A 15,015-nucleotide genomic window follows, 5' to 3' on the forward strand; every position below is an offset into this window, starting at 1 on the left:
ATTAATCCCCATGATCCACCTGGACAGATCAAAAGCAGGAAGAGAAGAGCAGCTTCTTCTCTCCCAGTGTTTCCTCGACACATGAAGGTGGAAAGTGTCTGTAAACTGACCTGAAGTGAGTTCAACAGGTGAGAATCCAACCAGAGGAATCTGTAAATGTCTGATCATCAGGATCATTTTGATCACATCTGTAATGTTTCCTTGTGGTGACTTTCTGATACTTTAAAGTAAGTTTCATTTCCCGTTTGCCTGTACGGGAGAGTTGTGAGTGTTTGAGGTATGGTTGCATGAGGTGCTTCTTCAAAGGTGAATAGGAGCACCAGCTTGGGAGCTAACTGCTAATTCAAATTCACACTAAACACTGTGTGTGTGTGTGTGTGTGTGTGTGTGTGTGTGTGTGTGTGTGTGTGAGATATACAGCATAGGTATGTATAATGTATGTATATATATGTGTACTATATGTGTTTATATATATATGTATGTATATCTGTGTGTATATATATACATACATATATATACACATACATGTATACACGTATACGTTTACAAATATATACATACATTGTTGGTTGTCAATCAAATAAAGTATGTACTGATGACACCATGTGATTGGATGTGGAGGTATCCTTGGCAGTTCATTTATTTTATAAATAGTAGTATTATAAATATTTATGGGTTTTTATTAAAGGTACTGTTTGTAACTTCTTACACGTTTAAATCATTGCGGGTCGGTGTCCCATGCACGTTCGCGTGTGGCTACGCTGTTCAGACTCAGACTCCAACACAAACTACACGGAAGCACCAAAACCACAAAGTTCTCACTGTGTTGAGCAACGCTCGCTCATGTATTTAGAGCGAGCAACAGGACACTGACTTTCGTTGACTTAACGGCCACAGATGTTGCTGTTAACAAGCAATTTCTGATTCTTACAAACAGTCCCTTTTAATTTAAATACTAAAATTAAATTATATAACACTTTACAGGCATCAATATACTGTTTGTATGTATGTTTTGCATGTAAATGCTGCACAGTGAGAATACAGAAAACATAACGCCCTGGACCCATTCACTGTTCCACCCACTTCCTCTTTTCTCTCTCTGTCTCTCTTTCTCTCTCTCCACTCTGTTCACACAGCTCTGTGACCAATGTATAGGAGCGTTTTTGGTTCCTTGCTCAAATCAAATTTTACTTTTTTATATTTAAATTTTGAACTTTTAATCCAAAAGGGGAAATTAATTTCATCAGAAGTGTGTTAGAAAAGGTAGAATCATTCTATATTGTGTATCAAAACTAATGAACCAATTTCAGTTATAACTCCATCTAAAATGTGTTCTTTCTTTTGGTATCTTCTAGATCTTGGAGATGGAGAGAAAAATCTTTGAAATTTTGGAGCAATTGAAAGCAGACCAATTTAAATCATTCAAGTGGCACCTGCAGCTGGGGGTCCGGATAGGCTTCCCACCAATCCCAATCAGTAAACTGGAGAATGCCGACAGGATGGACGCAGTGGATCTGATGGTGCAGACCTACCATAAAAACACTACTACGGTGACCAGAATTATTTTGGAAGAGATACAAAGAAATGATCTTGTGGAAAAATTACCCAACACTGTGTCAGAATCTACAGGTAAGTCGTTAAAAAGAGGGATATGGCAAAGACAGAGCTTGCATATTACACATTCATGCATCACTTAACACTTTAGTCCAGTAAAGTTATTGTTTGTCAAGACTCAAACTACATATAGTGAAGCCCTTCTCATCTGAGATGAATCTCAGTCAATATTATGGCTAACCTCAGATGAGGTTAGCCAGAAACAATTAGCTTAGGTTTCATTACTCATATTTACCGTAGCACTATCTTATTTGTGTCATGTTTTTTTTGTTCATTCAGAGATTATTACCAACTACCAACTCAAATCCAACCTGAGGAAGAAGTTCCAGTGTGTGTTTGAGGGGATCGCAAAAGCAGGAAACTCGACCTTTCTGAATCAGATCTACACAGAGATCTACATCACAGAGGGAGGGACTGCAGAGGTCAATGATGAACATGAGGTCAGACAGATTGAAACAGCATCCAGGAAACCACACAGACCAGAAACAACAATCAGACAGGAAGACATCTTTAAAGCCTCACCTGGAAGAAATGAACCAATCAGAACAGTGCTGACAAAGGGAGTGGCTGGCATCGGGAAAACAGTCTTAACACAGAAGTTCACTCTGGACTGGGCTGAAGACAAAGCCAACCAGGACATACAGTTCACATTTCCATTCACTTTCAGAGAGCTGAATCTGCTGAAAGAGAAGAAGTACAGCTTGGTGGAACTTGTTCATCTCTTCTTTACTGAAATCGAAGCAGCAGGAATCTGCAGGTTTGAAGAGTTCCCGGTCGTGTTCATCTTTGACGGTCTGGATGAGTGTCGACTTCCTCTGGACTTCCACAACAATGAGATCCTGACTGATGTTACAGAGTCCACCTCAGTGGATGTGCTGCTGACAAACCTCATCAGGGGGAAACTGCTTCCCTCTGCTCGCCTCTGGATAACCACACGACCCGCAGCAGCCAATCAGATCCCTCCTAAGTGTGTTGACAGGGTGACAGAGGTCAGAGGGTTCACCGACCCACAGAAGGAGGAGTACTTCAGGAAGAGATTCAAAGATGAGGAGCAGACCAGAACAATCATCTCCCACATCAAGACATCACGAAGCCTCCACATCATGTGCCACATCCCGGTCTTCTGCTGGATCACTGCTACAGTTCTGGAGGAGGTGTTGAAGACCAGAAAGAGAGGAGAGCTGCCCAAGACCCTGACTGAGATGTACATCCGCTTCCTGGTGGTTCAGTCCAAAGTGAAGAACATCAAGTATGATGGAGGAGCTGAGACAGATCCACACTGGAGTCCAGAGAACACTAAGATGATCGAGTCTCTGGGGAAACTGGCTTTTGATCAGCTGCAGAAAGGCAACCTGATCTTCTATGAATCTGACCTGATAGAGTGTGGCATCGATATCACAGCAGCCTCACGGTACTCAGGAGTGTTCACACAGATCTTTAAAGAGGAGAGTGGACTGTACCAGGACACGGTGTTCTGCTTCGTCCATCTGAGTGTTCAGGAGTTTCTGGCTGCTCTTCATGTCCATCTGACATTCATCAACTCTGGTGTCAATCTGATGGCAGAAGCAACATGGTGGATTGGACGTTTCTTATCCTACCTATGGTCTAAAATCTTTAGAGACAAATCTGAATCAACATATCTCTACCAGAGTGCTGTGGACAAGGCCTTACAGAGTCCAAATGGACACCTGGACTTGTTCCTCCGCTTCCTCCTGGGTCTTTCACTAGAGACCAATCAGACTCTCCTACGAGGTCTGCTGACACAGACAGGAAGTAGCTCAACGACCAATCAGGAAACAGTAGAGTACCTCAAGAAGAAGATCACTGAGAATCTGTCACCAGAGAGAAGCATCAATCTGTTCCACTGTCTGAATGAACTGAATGATGGTTCTCTAGTGGAGGAGATCCAACAGTCCCTGAGATCAGGACGTCTCTCTACGGATGAACTGTCTCCTGCTCAGTGGTCAGCCCTGAGCTTCATCTTACTGTCATCCGAAAAAGATCTGGACGTGTTCGACCTGAAGAAATACTCTGCTTCAGAGGATGCTCTTCTGAGGCTGCTGCCAGTGGTCAAAGCCTCCAACAAAGCTCTGTAGGTGGATAGATAAACAGCTGGTATATTAATAATATAAAACATGTGTAATAGTTTATAAATAAAACATGTTCCTTGTCTTTATCACTAATTCTTCTTTAGACTGAGTTTCTGTAACCTCTCAGAGAGAAGCTGTGAAGCTCTGTCCTCAGTTCTCAGCTCCCAGTCCTGTAGTCTGAGAGAGCTGGACATGAGCAACAATGACGTACAGGATTTAGGAGTGAAGCTGCTATCTGTTGGCCTGGAGAGTCCACGTTGTACACTGGAAAAGCTCAGGTCAGGATTCAGACTTTTTGCTAAACCGATTATAACACTGTTAAACATTAAAAGTTATGTCAGATAGCCACAATCTGTAAGCTTTTCCTGTTTAGCCTACATGATTATGTTACCAGCTCCAAACCTAGGGGACATCTGGAACTATAGTCAGGCGACAAATGTAATGTGGATCAATGCATAGAAAAGTCCTGGAGACACCTTCAGTAGCAGGAATTACCACAGAAAAGGTTTGGAGTACTTTGCCAGGTGTTTATACTTCTGTCTGTGGACAGATATTGTCACCGCGATAGCATCACAACCATGCAAGATGCAGTCACAAAACTGTACAGGTACTAAATAGAAGTACAAACGAGATGTTCTGTTTATGTTATTGACTTTATTTACTGTATTTGACTAAAACTGTTGTCATATATCTCCAGGCTGTCTGGCTGCCAGGTCACAGGAAAAGGCTGTGCTGCTCTGGCCTCAGCTTTAAGGTCCAACCCCTCACATCTGAGAGAGCTAGACCTGAGCTACAATCATCTAGGAGACACAGGAAAAGACCTGCTTTCCGCTGGACTGAGGGACTCAGACTGGAGACTGAAAACTCTCAGGTATGGACAGACAAAAGGGCGACAGATTCTAACTTACTGATGTTTCAGAGCCGTGGTCGGGGCCATAGATTCTAACTTCCCACTGAGGACGGTTATCAAATGTTTCTGTTTCTACAGTATGATAAAAGACAATAGATATCTGTGTTTCTTCCTCCAGTATGGACCATGGTGGAGAGCGGAGACTGAAACCTGGCATGAGGAAATGTAAGTGTGGATTCAGTGTGACAGATTTTTTATTTTTTTTTGGAGAAAGTCAGTAGTTGTGATATTTTTATACATTACAAACTTGAAAGAGCAATAGACCTTTTTTGTGGTGACGTCCACATCACGGTGTTAGCTGGAGGCAAAACAAAGGAAAGACTGGAGGCTAACACTAGCAGTGGGCTAAAGTTACACATCTAAAATGTCATCTTGCTGTGTTGTTGGGTTTCAGAATCCAGATATCACAGACATTAGAGATGACAAACTGTGATTCGAGGCTCTAGCGAGCTACAATATTGGCGAAACGTTTCAGAGATGGAGAGTAAATGTTGCTAATATTTAGCCAATGACTCACGGCTGCGGTTAGCAGAAGACTAAACTATTAGCAACCTTTTCTCTCCGTCTCTGAAACGCTTCTCCGATATTGTACGACTCTCTTTGACTGACTTTACTGAAGGATAGTTAACTATAGGCATCCAAAGATTTATACGCCCCAAATTTATCTTTACAGCGCTGCCGTTGGCCACCAGCCCGCTGGGCGGACGGCTAGCTACTCAGCTAGCTTAGCTCGCTAATTCCACCACGCTGTCATGCAACACAGAAAATGAGCCGAACAAAGTTGTCCCTCATCTGGTGATAGCACTGTGCTTTCCGTGACAAGAGTGTGTAGATGAAGCATTAAGTTGTTAAATTTTACTCATTTAGCGACTGGCTAGTTAGCTAGCTAACTCGCTAATTCCAACATGCTACAGAAAATGAGCCTTGGTTAGGGTGGCCATATTTTCGAACCCCCAAACCAGGACACTTAAGTAATCCGCACGTGCATGCACGCGCACGTCCACGCGCGCTCGGGCTACGGTGACCAGACGTCACGGTTTTTCCGGGACAGTCCCGGTTTCAAGCTGATGTGTCCTGAGTCCCGACACATATCTATAAAACACGCAAATGTCCCGGTTTTCAACAGTCACTAACAAATTGTCCTGGTTTTCAATAAAATTAAAATAATATTATACTTACATAGACGTTTATCATGTTCCACTCATTATTCAATTTGTGCGCATGAGGTAAGTATACAGAGAGGCAGCACAGCGCACCGCTGCAGTCTCTATAGAGATTGATGTTACGCACGGTCAATCCAACATTACGCACAGACACAACAGATATCCGCTGTTTACATTAAGTGTAGTTTTGATCCACAGAACCCTCCGTGCTTATGTGCACATCAAAGGTGTCGTTTTGATTAATTATTCTACACAGTTCCTTCTGGGCCTCAACAGACATTTCTCTCCTCTAATAACTCCCTCAGGACCGGCCGTTCCGTCTTTCACCCGGACGGCGTCTCCATCCCGGCCAAAATGTCGTCTGAGCTCCACAATTTTTATTATAATAGCCTGAGACGAAACAAGATGAAAAATAATGTACGTAGGCCCAGACAACAATATGTTTCCTCTGAGGGAAACTCTCTACAGGACTCCCAAACTGTCAGTGCGTCATGACGGGGCCCTGTGATTAAAGGGATGCCCAGAAGGAACTGTGTAGAATAATTAATCAAAACGACACCTTTGATGTGCACATAAGCACGGAGGGTTCTGTGGATCACAACTACACTTAATGTAAACAGCGGATATCTGTTGCGTCCATGCGTAATGTTGGCTTGACCGAGCGCAGCATCACTCTCTATAGAGACTGCAGTGGGGCGCTGTGCTGCCTCTCTGTATACTTATCTCATGTGCAGAAATTAATGAATAAGTGGAACATGATAAATGTCTATGTAAGTTTAATATTATTATTTTAATTGTAGTGAAAACCAGGACAATTTGTTTGTGACTATTGAAAACCGGGACATTTGAGTGTTTTACAGATATGTGTCAGGACTCGGGACACATCAGCTTGAAACCGGGACTGTCCCAGACATATCGGGACGTCTGGTCACCGTAGCCTTGGTCCTTTAATAAAAATGTACATGTCTACATGTAAAACAATTAACCTTTCAGTTGTGTAGGATGATAAACTGCTGCTGTATCATGTCTTGTTCTTTCCTTCAGATTTCTGTGATCTCAGACTGCTCCCAAACACAGCAAACAGCAAGCTCAAACTGTCTGACAACAACAGAAAAGTCACACGGGTGAAAAAGGAGCAGAAATATCCTGATCATCTAGAGAGATTTGACTACTGGCCTCAGGTGCTGTGTAGAAATGCTTTGCATGGTAGTAGTTACTGGGAGGTCGAGATGGAAGGACTGGTTTCTATAGCAGTAACTTACAGAGGAATCAAAAGGAAAGGAGATGGATATCAATGCAGGTTTGGAGGGAACGATCAGTCCTGGAGTCTCTCTTGCTCTGACAGTAATGGTTACTCGGTCTGGCATGATAATAAAAAAACAGACCTCCCCCTCTCCTTCTCCTCTGGAAGAGTTGCAGTGCATGTGGACCGTCCTGCTGGTACTCTGTCCTTCTACAGAGTCTCCTCAGACAAACGGATCCACCTCCACACCTTCAACACCACATTCACTGAACCTCTTTATCCTGGGTTTGGAGACCTGAAGCTTGGTTCTTCAGTGTCTCTATGTCTGTTTGAAGGAGAATCTCCTCCTGAGTAGAGAAACACTCAAACTGCTAACTGAAGGCAGCGGTTCGCTCTGTACCTGTAGTTGGTTTATTTCCTTTTATACGAGTATTATGATTTATCTTCTGTTATTGAGCTGAGAGTAATTTAGTCCATGTAGATATGATTCTATTCCTCACATATAATCCATATGTTTTGAGCACATTTAAATTGATTTTCCTTCATATATATCGATATGTGATCTTCTTTGCTTTTATTATTTCAATGCACAGGCAGTGGAAGTCTGCCAAAGATGAAACAGGATGTCAGTAAAAATAAAAGATGTGACGAAGGATGCTGGAAGAATAAAGTATAAATAGAAAGAGACAACAGAAAACAAGGCTTTCATTTTGGTTTTTATCTTTTTACTGAACTTTGTGCTTTTTGAACTTATTTGGGGGGGGGACCTTTCCTGAAAAGCCTATTCAACTTTGTCATTAGCACTTTTGAACCGTTTTGACTTCTTATTACGTATGCATTATTTTTCTGTAACTTGAAACCTTTTCATTATTGTTAAAAAAAACAATAAAACTGGAGTGTATTGTATGCATTTACAACCAAAGTCCGTGTTTTGTTCTTCCTCTGAGGGTGCCTTTGGGTCTTTAAAGAAAGGTAAGAGAGCTCCTGCCTTTAGAAAAAGCTGGCAGAAGATGTAAAATGTGAATGTAAATGGGTTCTATGGGTACCCACGAGTCTCCCCTTTACAGACATGCCCACTTTATGATAATCACATGCAGTTTGGGGCAAGTCCTAGTCAAGTCAGCACACTGACACGCTGACAGCTGTTGTTGCCTGTTGGGCTGCAGTTTGCCATGTTATGATTTGAGCATATTATTTTGTATGCTAAATGCAGTACCTGTGAGGGTTTCTGCACAATATTTGTCATTGTTTTGTGTTGTTAGTTGATTTCCATTAATACATATATACAAACATTTGCATGAAGCAGCATATTTGTCCCCTCCCATGTTGATAAGAGGATTAAATACTTGACAAATCTCCCTTTAAGGTACGAAAAGATAGAAAAAAGTGTGATTAATCACGATTAACTATAGACAATCATGCGATTAAGAGGGGTAATACATTTTTTAATAAACAGGATTGTTTAGTAGAATAAGTTTTTTTAATGTTTATTTACTTATTTTATTTTATTATTTTTGTTATTATTTATTTATTTATACATCTGTTTATGTATTTATATATATATATATATTTTTATTTATATATTTATATATATTTTTATTTTATTTTATTATTTATTCAATTTATTTTATTTATTTATTCATGTATTTATATATATTGTTATTTTATTATTTATTATTATTATTATTATTTTTTATTTTTTATTTTTTTATTTATTTATTATTATTTATTTTCTCTGCACAGACTAAGGTGAACTAGATCCCGTGCTACATACTCCGGTTCGGTAGGTGGCGGTATGAACCGAGCCGTTGGTGTTGCACTCCGCCATAAAACACGAAGAAGAAGAAGAAGTTCTCTCTCCGGTGCAGACATAAACAAACCGCCCACGTGTTTCTGTAGTTGTGAATGTTAACGGTGAGAACCGGGACCGGGAGGAGAGACGGTTCGACGGTTCGACGGTTACCCGGTTACCATGGTGAAGTGCGTGGTCTCCCGGTGTCTGAACCGCATGGTGTCGGTTAACCGAGGAGTCTTCAACCGACCCAGAAAGAGATTCTTCAACTTCCCCAAAGACCCGACCCGAGTCAAGGTAGGACTGATGAAACTCACCCGGGTTAACACATTGTTTATATTATTTATAACATTGATTTGATGCTTTTCTTTGTCTCAAATGATCATAAACTGAATGTGTTGGACAAAACTAGTTGTTGAAGACTTCCCCTCAGCCTGTGGGCTGTTTTATTTTTATTTTCCTGATAAAAGATTCATTGATTAAAATTTGGGGGGAAAAAGTTCTTTTAGTTTAGGTTTTTTTTTTTTTTTTTTTTTCTAAGTTTTTTAAGTTTAAGTTTTTTTTTTTTGTTTTTTTTTATAATAAGTTTAATTTCTTTTAGTTTGAGTATTTTAAGTTTAATTTTATTTTTTTAAGTTTAAGTTGTTTTTTCAAGTTTACATTTTTTAGTAAAGTTTTTTTAGTCGAAGTTATTTTATTTTTTTGTTTTTAAGTTTAAGTTTTTTTTAATAAAAGTTTAATTTCTTTTAGTTTGAGTATTTTAAGTTTTTTTTTTTTTTTAAGTTTCTAAGTTGTTTTTTTAGTTCAAGTTTTTTTTATTATTCAATTTTTTAAGTTCATTTAAGTTTAAGTTTTTATTAAAAAGTTTACATTTTTTTAGTTTGAGTACTTTTAAGTTTAATTTTATTTTTTTTAAGTTTCAGTTGTTTTTTCAAGTTTACATTTTTCATTAAAGTTTCAAAGATTTTTTTGTTTAATTTTTTTTAGTTTTTAGTTTTGAAGTTGTTTTTTTAGTTTAAGTTTATTTATTATTCAAGTTATTAAGTTTTTTAAGTTGAAGTTTTTTTAATAAAAAGTTTACATCTTTTTAGTTTGAGTATTTTTACATTTTATTTATTTCTTTATTTTTAAGTTTAATTTTGTTATGAAAGTTTTTAAGTTCTTTTAAGGTTTATGGTTTTTTTAAGTTTACAGTTTTTTTTAAAGTTTAAGTTTTTTACAGTTTGAGTTTTTTAAGTTTAATTTGATCTTTTTTAAGTTTAAGTTGTTTTTAAAGGGTTTCAAGTTTACATTTTTTTAATTAAGTTTTTTAGTTTATTAAGTTTAAGGGTTTATAAAGTAACATTTTTTTTTAAAGTTTAAGATTTTTTTAAGTTTTAATTTTTTAAAGTTTAAGTTTTTTATTTTTTCAAGTAAAAATTGTAATTCCTACAATTCAGGTGTAAACCTGTAATTTTGAAGATCTTTTTGCCAAATTATTAAATTTATATCTATGTATTTATTTGTGTCACAAGTCAAATGTGATGTTTCCTTTACATATAAAAGAATGACCCTAGTCACTTCCACACAGTGAGGCATAGATTTAAACAGGATCATGCAAACAATGTTCTCCTGAGGCCACTACGGGGCAATACTCTGGCGCCACCATGTGTTGTCATCACGTATTGGATCATACGTAACATAATGTAATGACTAGGGCTGTCAATCGATTAAAATATTTAATCACACTTTTTTTTCGTTTCAAAATGTACTTTTAAATGGAGATTTGTCAAGTTTTTAATACTCTTATCAACATGTGAATCTTGGTTCAGGTATGGCTGGCAGCGCTGAGGGAGACGGAGCAGCAGGACGCCACCGAGCAGCATTTCATCTGTGAAGACCACTTCCTGCCGGAGGACATCTCCACCAACGGGATCAACCGGGGCGCCATTCCCATCATGCCCCCGTACCTGGACGGGCCGCTGGGCCTGGTCAGCCCCTGGGCAGCCGAGTCCTCCGAGGAAGAGGAGCAGGAGGATGAAGAGGAGGAGGAGGAGGATGAAAGTGGAGATGATGCACCACAGCAGGTCTGGACACTCTTTTTCCAGTAGTTAGATTTTATTTCTAATCTTGAAATGTAAAAAAAGAAAAGTAAACAACAGTATCTTTGACTTTCTTTCTCTTCCTGATTTCCAGAATCCAGGTGGAGGTTTGCAGAATCCTCCAGAGGCCGAGAGATCCAGGTAACAAACGTCTCCTGGTTTTAATATTTTACGTTCTGTATGAAAAATAGGTCATATTTTCCAGGTGTTTTGGGGGGACGTCTGAAGGTCTCCCTGCACAGTTTGGTGTTATCATTTTTTTTAAAATCTTTTTTCTTTCCAGTGCTTCTCTTCCACAGAGGAAACAGTCAAATCCGTCCCAGAGATTCTGCAGACAGGGTGAGTGCTGCTTTCATTTTCACATAACTCAGTGAAATGTGAACACACAGACACGAAACAGACATTTTCAGATTCAGCGTGACTTCCACTTACCGAGGTTATCATTATCTCTGATGTCCATCCAGAATAAACATCCTTCAATCCACCTAGAAATCAGAGAAAAAAAGACGCCACAGAACTTGCCTGAGAATCTTCATGTTTCTAAGTTTTCTTCAGTCGTACAGTTATCCAGTGATAGTTGTCCGTACATCCACGGGTACACTGCAGACAGGAGCTGATCGGAGATAATTCGACATATGTTAATGGAGACACTTTGACTAAATGTAAACAAACATAGACTTAAGAAGGAGGCTCAGGTTGTAGCTTCTAAAAGTTTTGTTACTCAAGTACTAAAAGAGCAACGGCAAGCCAGAGTGCGAGCAACGGCTACGCGCTCGGATATGCCGTTGCTTATTTTCTGGTTTCTTTCCTCCTCTATGACAGTAAACTGAATATATTTGAGTTGTGGACAAAAGAGACATTTGAGGACGTCATCTTGAGCTTTGGGAAACACGGTTTGACATTTTATAGACCAAACAACTAATCGATTAATCAAGAAAATAAATCGACAGATTATTCGACAATGAAAATAATCTTTAGCTGAAGCCCTGAACTTAAACACCCTGAGGACAAAAAAGATTAACAAACTGATTGAGCACTCTGGAGGTGTGTTTCTTCAGCTCTGACTGTGTCGTGTCCCGTCGTGTTCAGACGTGTCTCTGGGGCTGCTGACTCTGCGTTTCCTGAAGCTGCTGCTGGCGGCTCCGGGCGGCGTCCTGGATCTCAGGGAGGTGGCGGCGAACCTGCAGACCCACAAACGGCGAGTCTATGACATCACGCACGTCCTGAATGGCTTCAACCTCATCCAGAAGGAGTCGAACAACTGGGTGAAGTGGATGTGAGTTCTAATGTTCACTGTGGAGGTTTCCTTTTATATCTTTGTGTGTAGTTTTATTATTACGGTCGGTATTAGTCCCCGTCTCCCTGTAGCGATGGCTTTTTGCACGTTGGTCAAATAAAATCCTCCTCCTATATTTTAGGTCTCATGAAGAACATTTTGTACAACATGACTGTGACCTTTTCATGAGATTTCATCATTAACAGAATCGACTGACCTAAAATTGCCAAAATTTACTTTTTGTGGGATAAAAAGACTTCCGCACTTCAGAGCTTCAAGTCCTGCCGTCGGAAATCAGCAGACAAAAATCTAAATCATTTAGCAGCTTCAGTAGTTTAAATCTGTTATTATTCTATATTTATATAGATTATATAGATAACCTCTCTGTCTGCTCTGTGTGCAGAGGACAGACTCCCATCTCCAGCTTTCTGTGGAGGAACCAGCAGAAGTTCCAGAGAGAGGTGGAGAACCTGAAGCTGGTGGAGGACCAGCTGGACGGCCTCATCAGAAGCTGCTCCCAGCAGCTCTTCGACATGACGGACGACGTGGGAAGCTCTGCATATCCTTTACATGAACCAGGCAGCAGCTGAATAAAACCCGTTGTTGTAAATGTTTTGTTGTATAAATGAGGAAGGTTTTTTATTCTTTAACGTTGCTTTACGTCGGCCTACGTGACCCACGAGGACATCAGCCGGCTCCGATCCGTCCATCAGCAAACGTTGATCGTTGTCAAAGCGCCGGAGGAGACGAAGCTGGAGATTCCTGCACCACAAGAGGTAAACAGAGAGAGAGAGAGAGAGAGAGAGAGAGAGAGAGAGAGAGAGAGAGAGAGAGAGGCTGAATTTAATCCTTATTCTTTTGTACTGTAAGTTACGTGACGTAACGTAACGTTACGTTACAAAACATGATAAAACGCGTGGCTGGTGGCTTTTTTTTTGTACGTCTCCACATGATACATCTGCCTACCAAATTTTGTTGATCTACGTCAAATTTAGAGGAGGGGGCTTCGATTTTGAAAACTGTTAGGGGGCGCTATCGAGCCAATTTGCCACAGCCGAGCACTGTACCCATATCAGATATCATGCTTTTCGCCACTTTCGCAGCCGTAGCCCCTCAAAAGAATTTGATTTTCAATTCTACAAATAATCATAATTCCGGCGATTAGCCTTCGCTGACTGCTGGTTCGTGCTCAGGCCCTAATTAGAGGACAATTAGTAAAAAAAATAACCAATTTCACATAATTCTCTGATTACAGCTTCTGGTTGTCTCTGTGTTTTTGGACAAAATTAGACATTTGGTGATAATTTACAGCCGAAAACGATGAATCACTCAATTGAGTAAATGGCCTGTAGATTCTTTAATTATCGTTATTTGCAGCCCTGATTAGAATATAAACTTTAACAATATTAAAAGATCTCATTTCCTCTTGATGAAACTGATGAAATCACACGGTGGACAGACTGAAAGTGTCTCTCTGGTCTGTGTGTTGGTGCAGGACAGTATCCAGGTCCATCTGAAGGCGGAGATGGGTCCCATCACGGTGCTGACCTGTGAAATGGGGTCAGGAGACGCCGCGACCTCTGACCCCGGCTTCTTTATAACACTGGAGGAGAGCCGGGTCAGGACGACCACGCTGCACACAGGTAACCAGTTAACCCTATCGACCTAGGACCAAACTCTGTGTAGAAACCACAGACTGTCTGTTGTAGAAACAACAACGTCACTGCCGTATTTATGTCTAGATGACTTTATGTTGAGTGTTGATGGAGCAGCTGCATAAAAGTTGTTTGCTTGTCATCTTGTGGACAGACCTGACAAAGCATGAATTCAGACTTTTTACAAATCAACATCATTATGTCGTTATATCGGCATCATTTTGATCCGTTTATTGCGATTAAATCACAGCACAATCGGTTTATTTTGAGTTCATACTGCAGTAGCGGCGTGTGGCTTGCTAGATACAGTCAGTATGTGAATACAGCTCGCCGCCGGGTGATGATGCATCAGTGATGAGCTACGACCTCAAGTTTTATTTTGACGGTTTTATCTCGTGTCGTTGCAGCAACATGAGGCTTCGGGTCAGAGCGCGTAGCCTTCAGCCGACCAGCAGGAGACGCCGGCCGTCCTCAAACCTGGAAAACACGACGAGGCGGTGACATCATAGATCGTCCGCAGGTACCTACAGGTCGCACAAAAGTGTCAAACACACAACACGTCCTGCACACATGACGGGATACATGATGGAGGTTTTCTACTGAATGTTGCGAAGAGAGATTAAAACACAAACGCACCTAAATCATCAATCAATAACTATTAAACTGTAGATTTATGGATCATTTTGCACCAGTGAAAGAAGTTTTTAATTGAACTCAGACTGGGAAAAAGTTGTGTAAAATCATGAAAACTATTTTTTTATTTTTATATGAGGAGTGAATTATTATGCTGTGAATTATTTTTCCTGTTTTTGTCTTTTCTTTGTGTTTTCAATATAAAAAAACAACGTTTTTTCTGTAAACAATAAAACAATAACTTGTATAAGACCTGAAGGTTGCTGGTTTGAATCCCTAAAGGAGAAGAGCCGATGAAAAGTGCACCGTTGTGGCACAGAGAACATCAAACGGTGAGATAGTAGCAGTAATATATAGTAATATTGATATAGTAGTAATACATGGATAAATGGTAGTAGTCACTGACGTTGTTGACTTCTCCACTAGGTGGGGCTACAGCTCTACAGGCAGCTCTGGCTGTTTTTAAGTCACAATACGATATTATCACGATACTTAAGTCATAATACAATATTATCACCATATTATTATTATTATTATTATTATTATTATTATTATTAT

The 15,015-nt window shown here is 40.0% G+C and overlaps 2 protein-coding genes across 2 annotated transcripts in view; both read left to right on the forward strand.

The window, feature by feature from the left end:
* LOC119476539 (NLR family CARD domain-containing protein 3-like) overlaps positions 1 to 15,015 on the forward strand; it is a 30,573-nt gene continuing 15,558 nt past the window's right edge. Inside the window, exons 1-7 of the mRNA XM_037749909.1 lie at positions 1 to 128; positions 1,356 to 1,629; positions 1,894 to 3,706; positions 3,809 to 3,982; positions 4,402 to 4,575; positions 4,733 to 4,779; positions 6,822 to 7,429. Coding sequence (XP_037605837.1) covers positions 1,365 to 1,629; positions 1,894 to 3,706; positions 3,809 to 3,982; positions 4,402 to 4,575; positions 4,733 to 4,779; positions 6,822 to 7,375 — 3,027 coding nt within the window. The 5' untranslated portion in view covers positions 1 to 128; positions 1,356 to 1,364 and the 3' untranslated portion in view covers positions 7,376 to 7,429. The remainder of the gene's footprint in view (positions 129 to 1,355; positions 1,630 to 1,893; positions 3,707 to 3,808; positions 3,983 to 4,401; positions 4,576 to 4,732; positions 4,780 to 6,821; positions 7,430 to 15,015) is intronic.
* LOC119476556 (transcription factor E2F6-like) lies at positions 8,847 to 14,715 on the forward strand. Its single transcript, XM_037749939.1, has 9 exons — positions 8,847 to 9,109; positions 10,624 to 10,878; positions 10,988 to 11,034; positions 11,177 to 11,232; positions 11,983 to 12,169; positions 12,573 to 12,728; positions 12,831 to 12,945; positions 13,665 to 13,812; positions 14,232 to 14,715. Exons 1-9 carry the CDS (start codon positions 8,993 to 8,995, stop codon positions 14,237 to 14,239), a joined length of 1,089 nt encoding a protein of 362 aa, XP_037605867.1. The 5' UTR covers positions 8,847 to 8,992; the 3' UTR covers positions 14,240 to 14,715.

The sequence above is a fragment of the Sebastes umbrosus genome, chromosome 18, assembly GCF_015220745.1.
Source record: "Sebastes umbrosus isolate fSebUmb1 chromosome 18, fSebUmb1.pri, whole genome shotgun sequence".
In the NCBI taxonomy this organism is placed as follows: domain Eukaryota; kingdom Metazoa; phylum Chordata; class Actinopteri; order Perciformes; family Sebastidae; genus Sebastes; species Sebastes umbrosus.

Excerpts from the sequence above, each read along its gene's own strand:
- LOC119476556 (XM_037749939.1), top strand. The coding sequence starts at position 8,993 with ATGGTGAAGTGCGTGGTCTCCCGGTGTCTGAACCGCATGGTGTCGGTT. Across the intron at positions 11,233-11,982 it reads CCAGAGATTCTGCAGACAGG|ACGTGTCTCTGGGGCTGCTG; the intron begins GTGAGTGCTGCT and ends CGTCGTGTTCAG. Across the intron at positions 12,729-12,830 it reads GACGACGTGGGAAGCTCTGC|GTCGGCCTACGTGACCCACG; the intron begins ATATCCTTTACA and ends ACGTTGCTTTAC.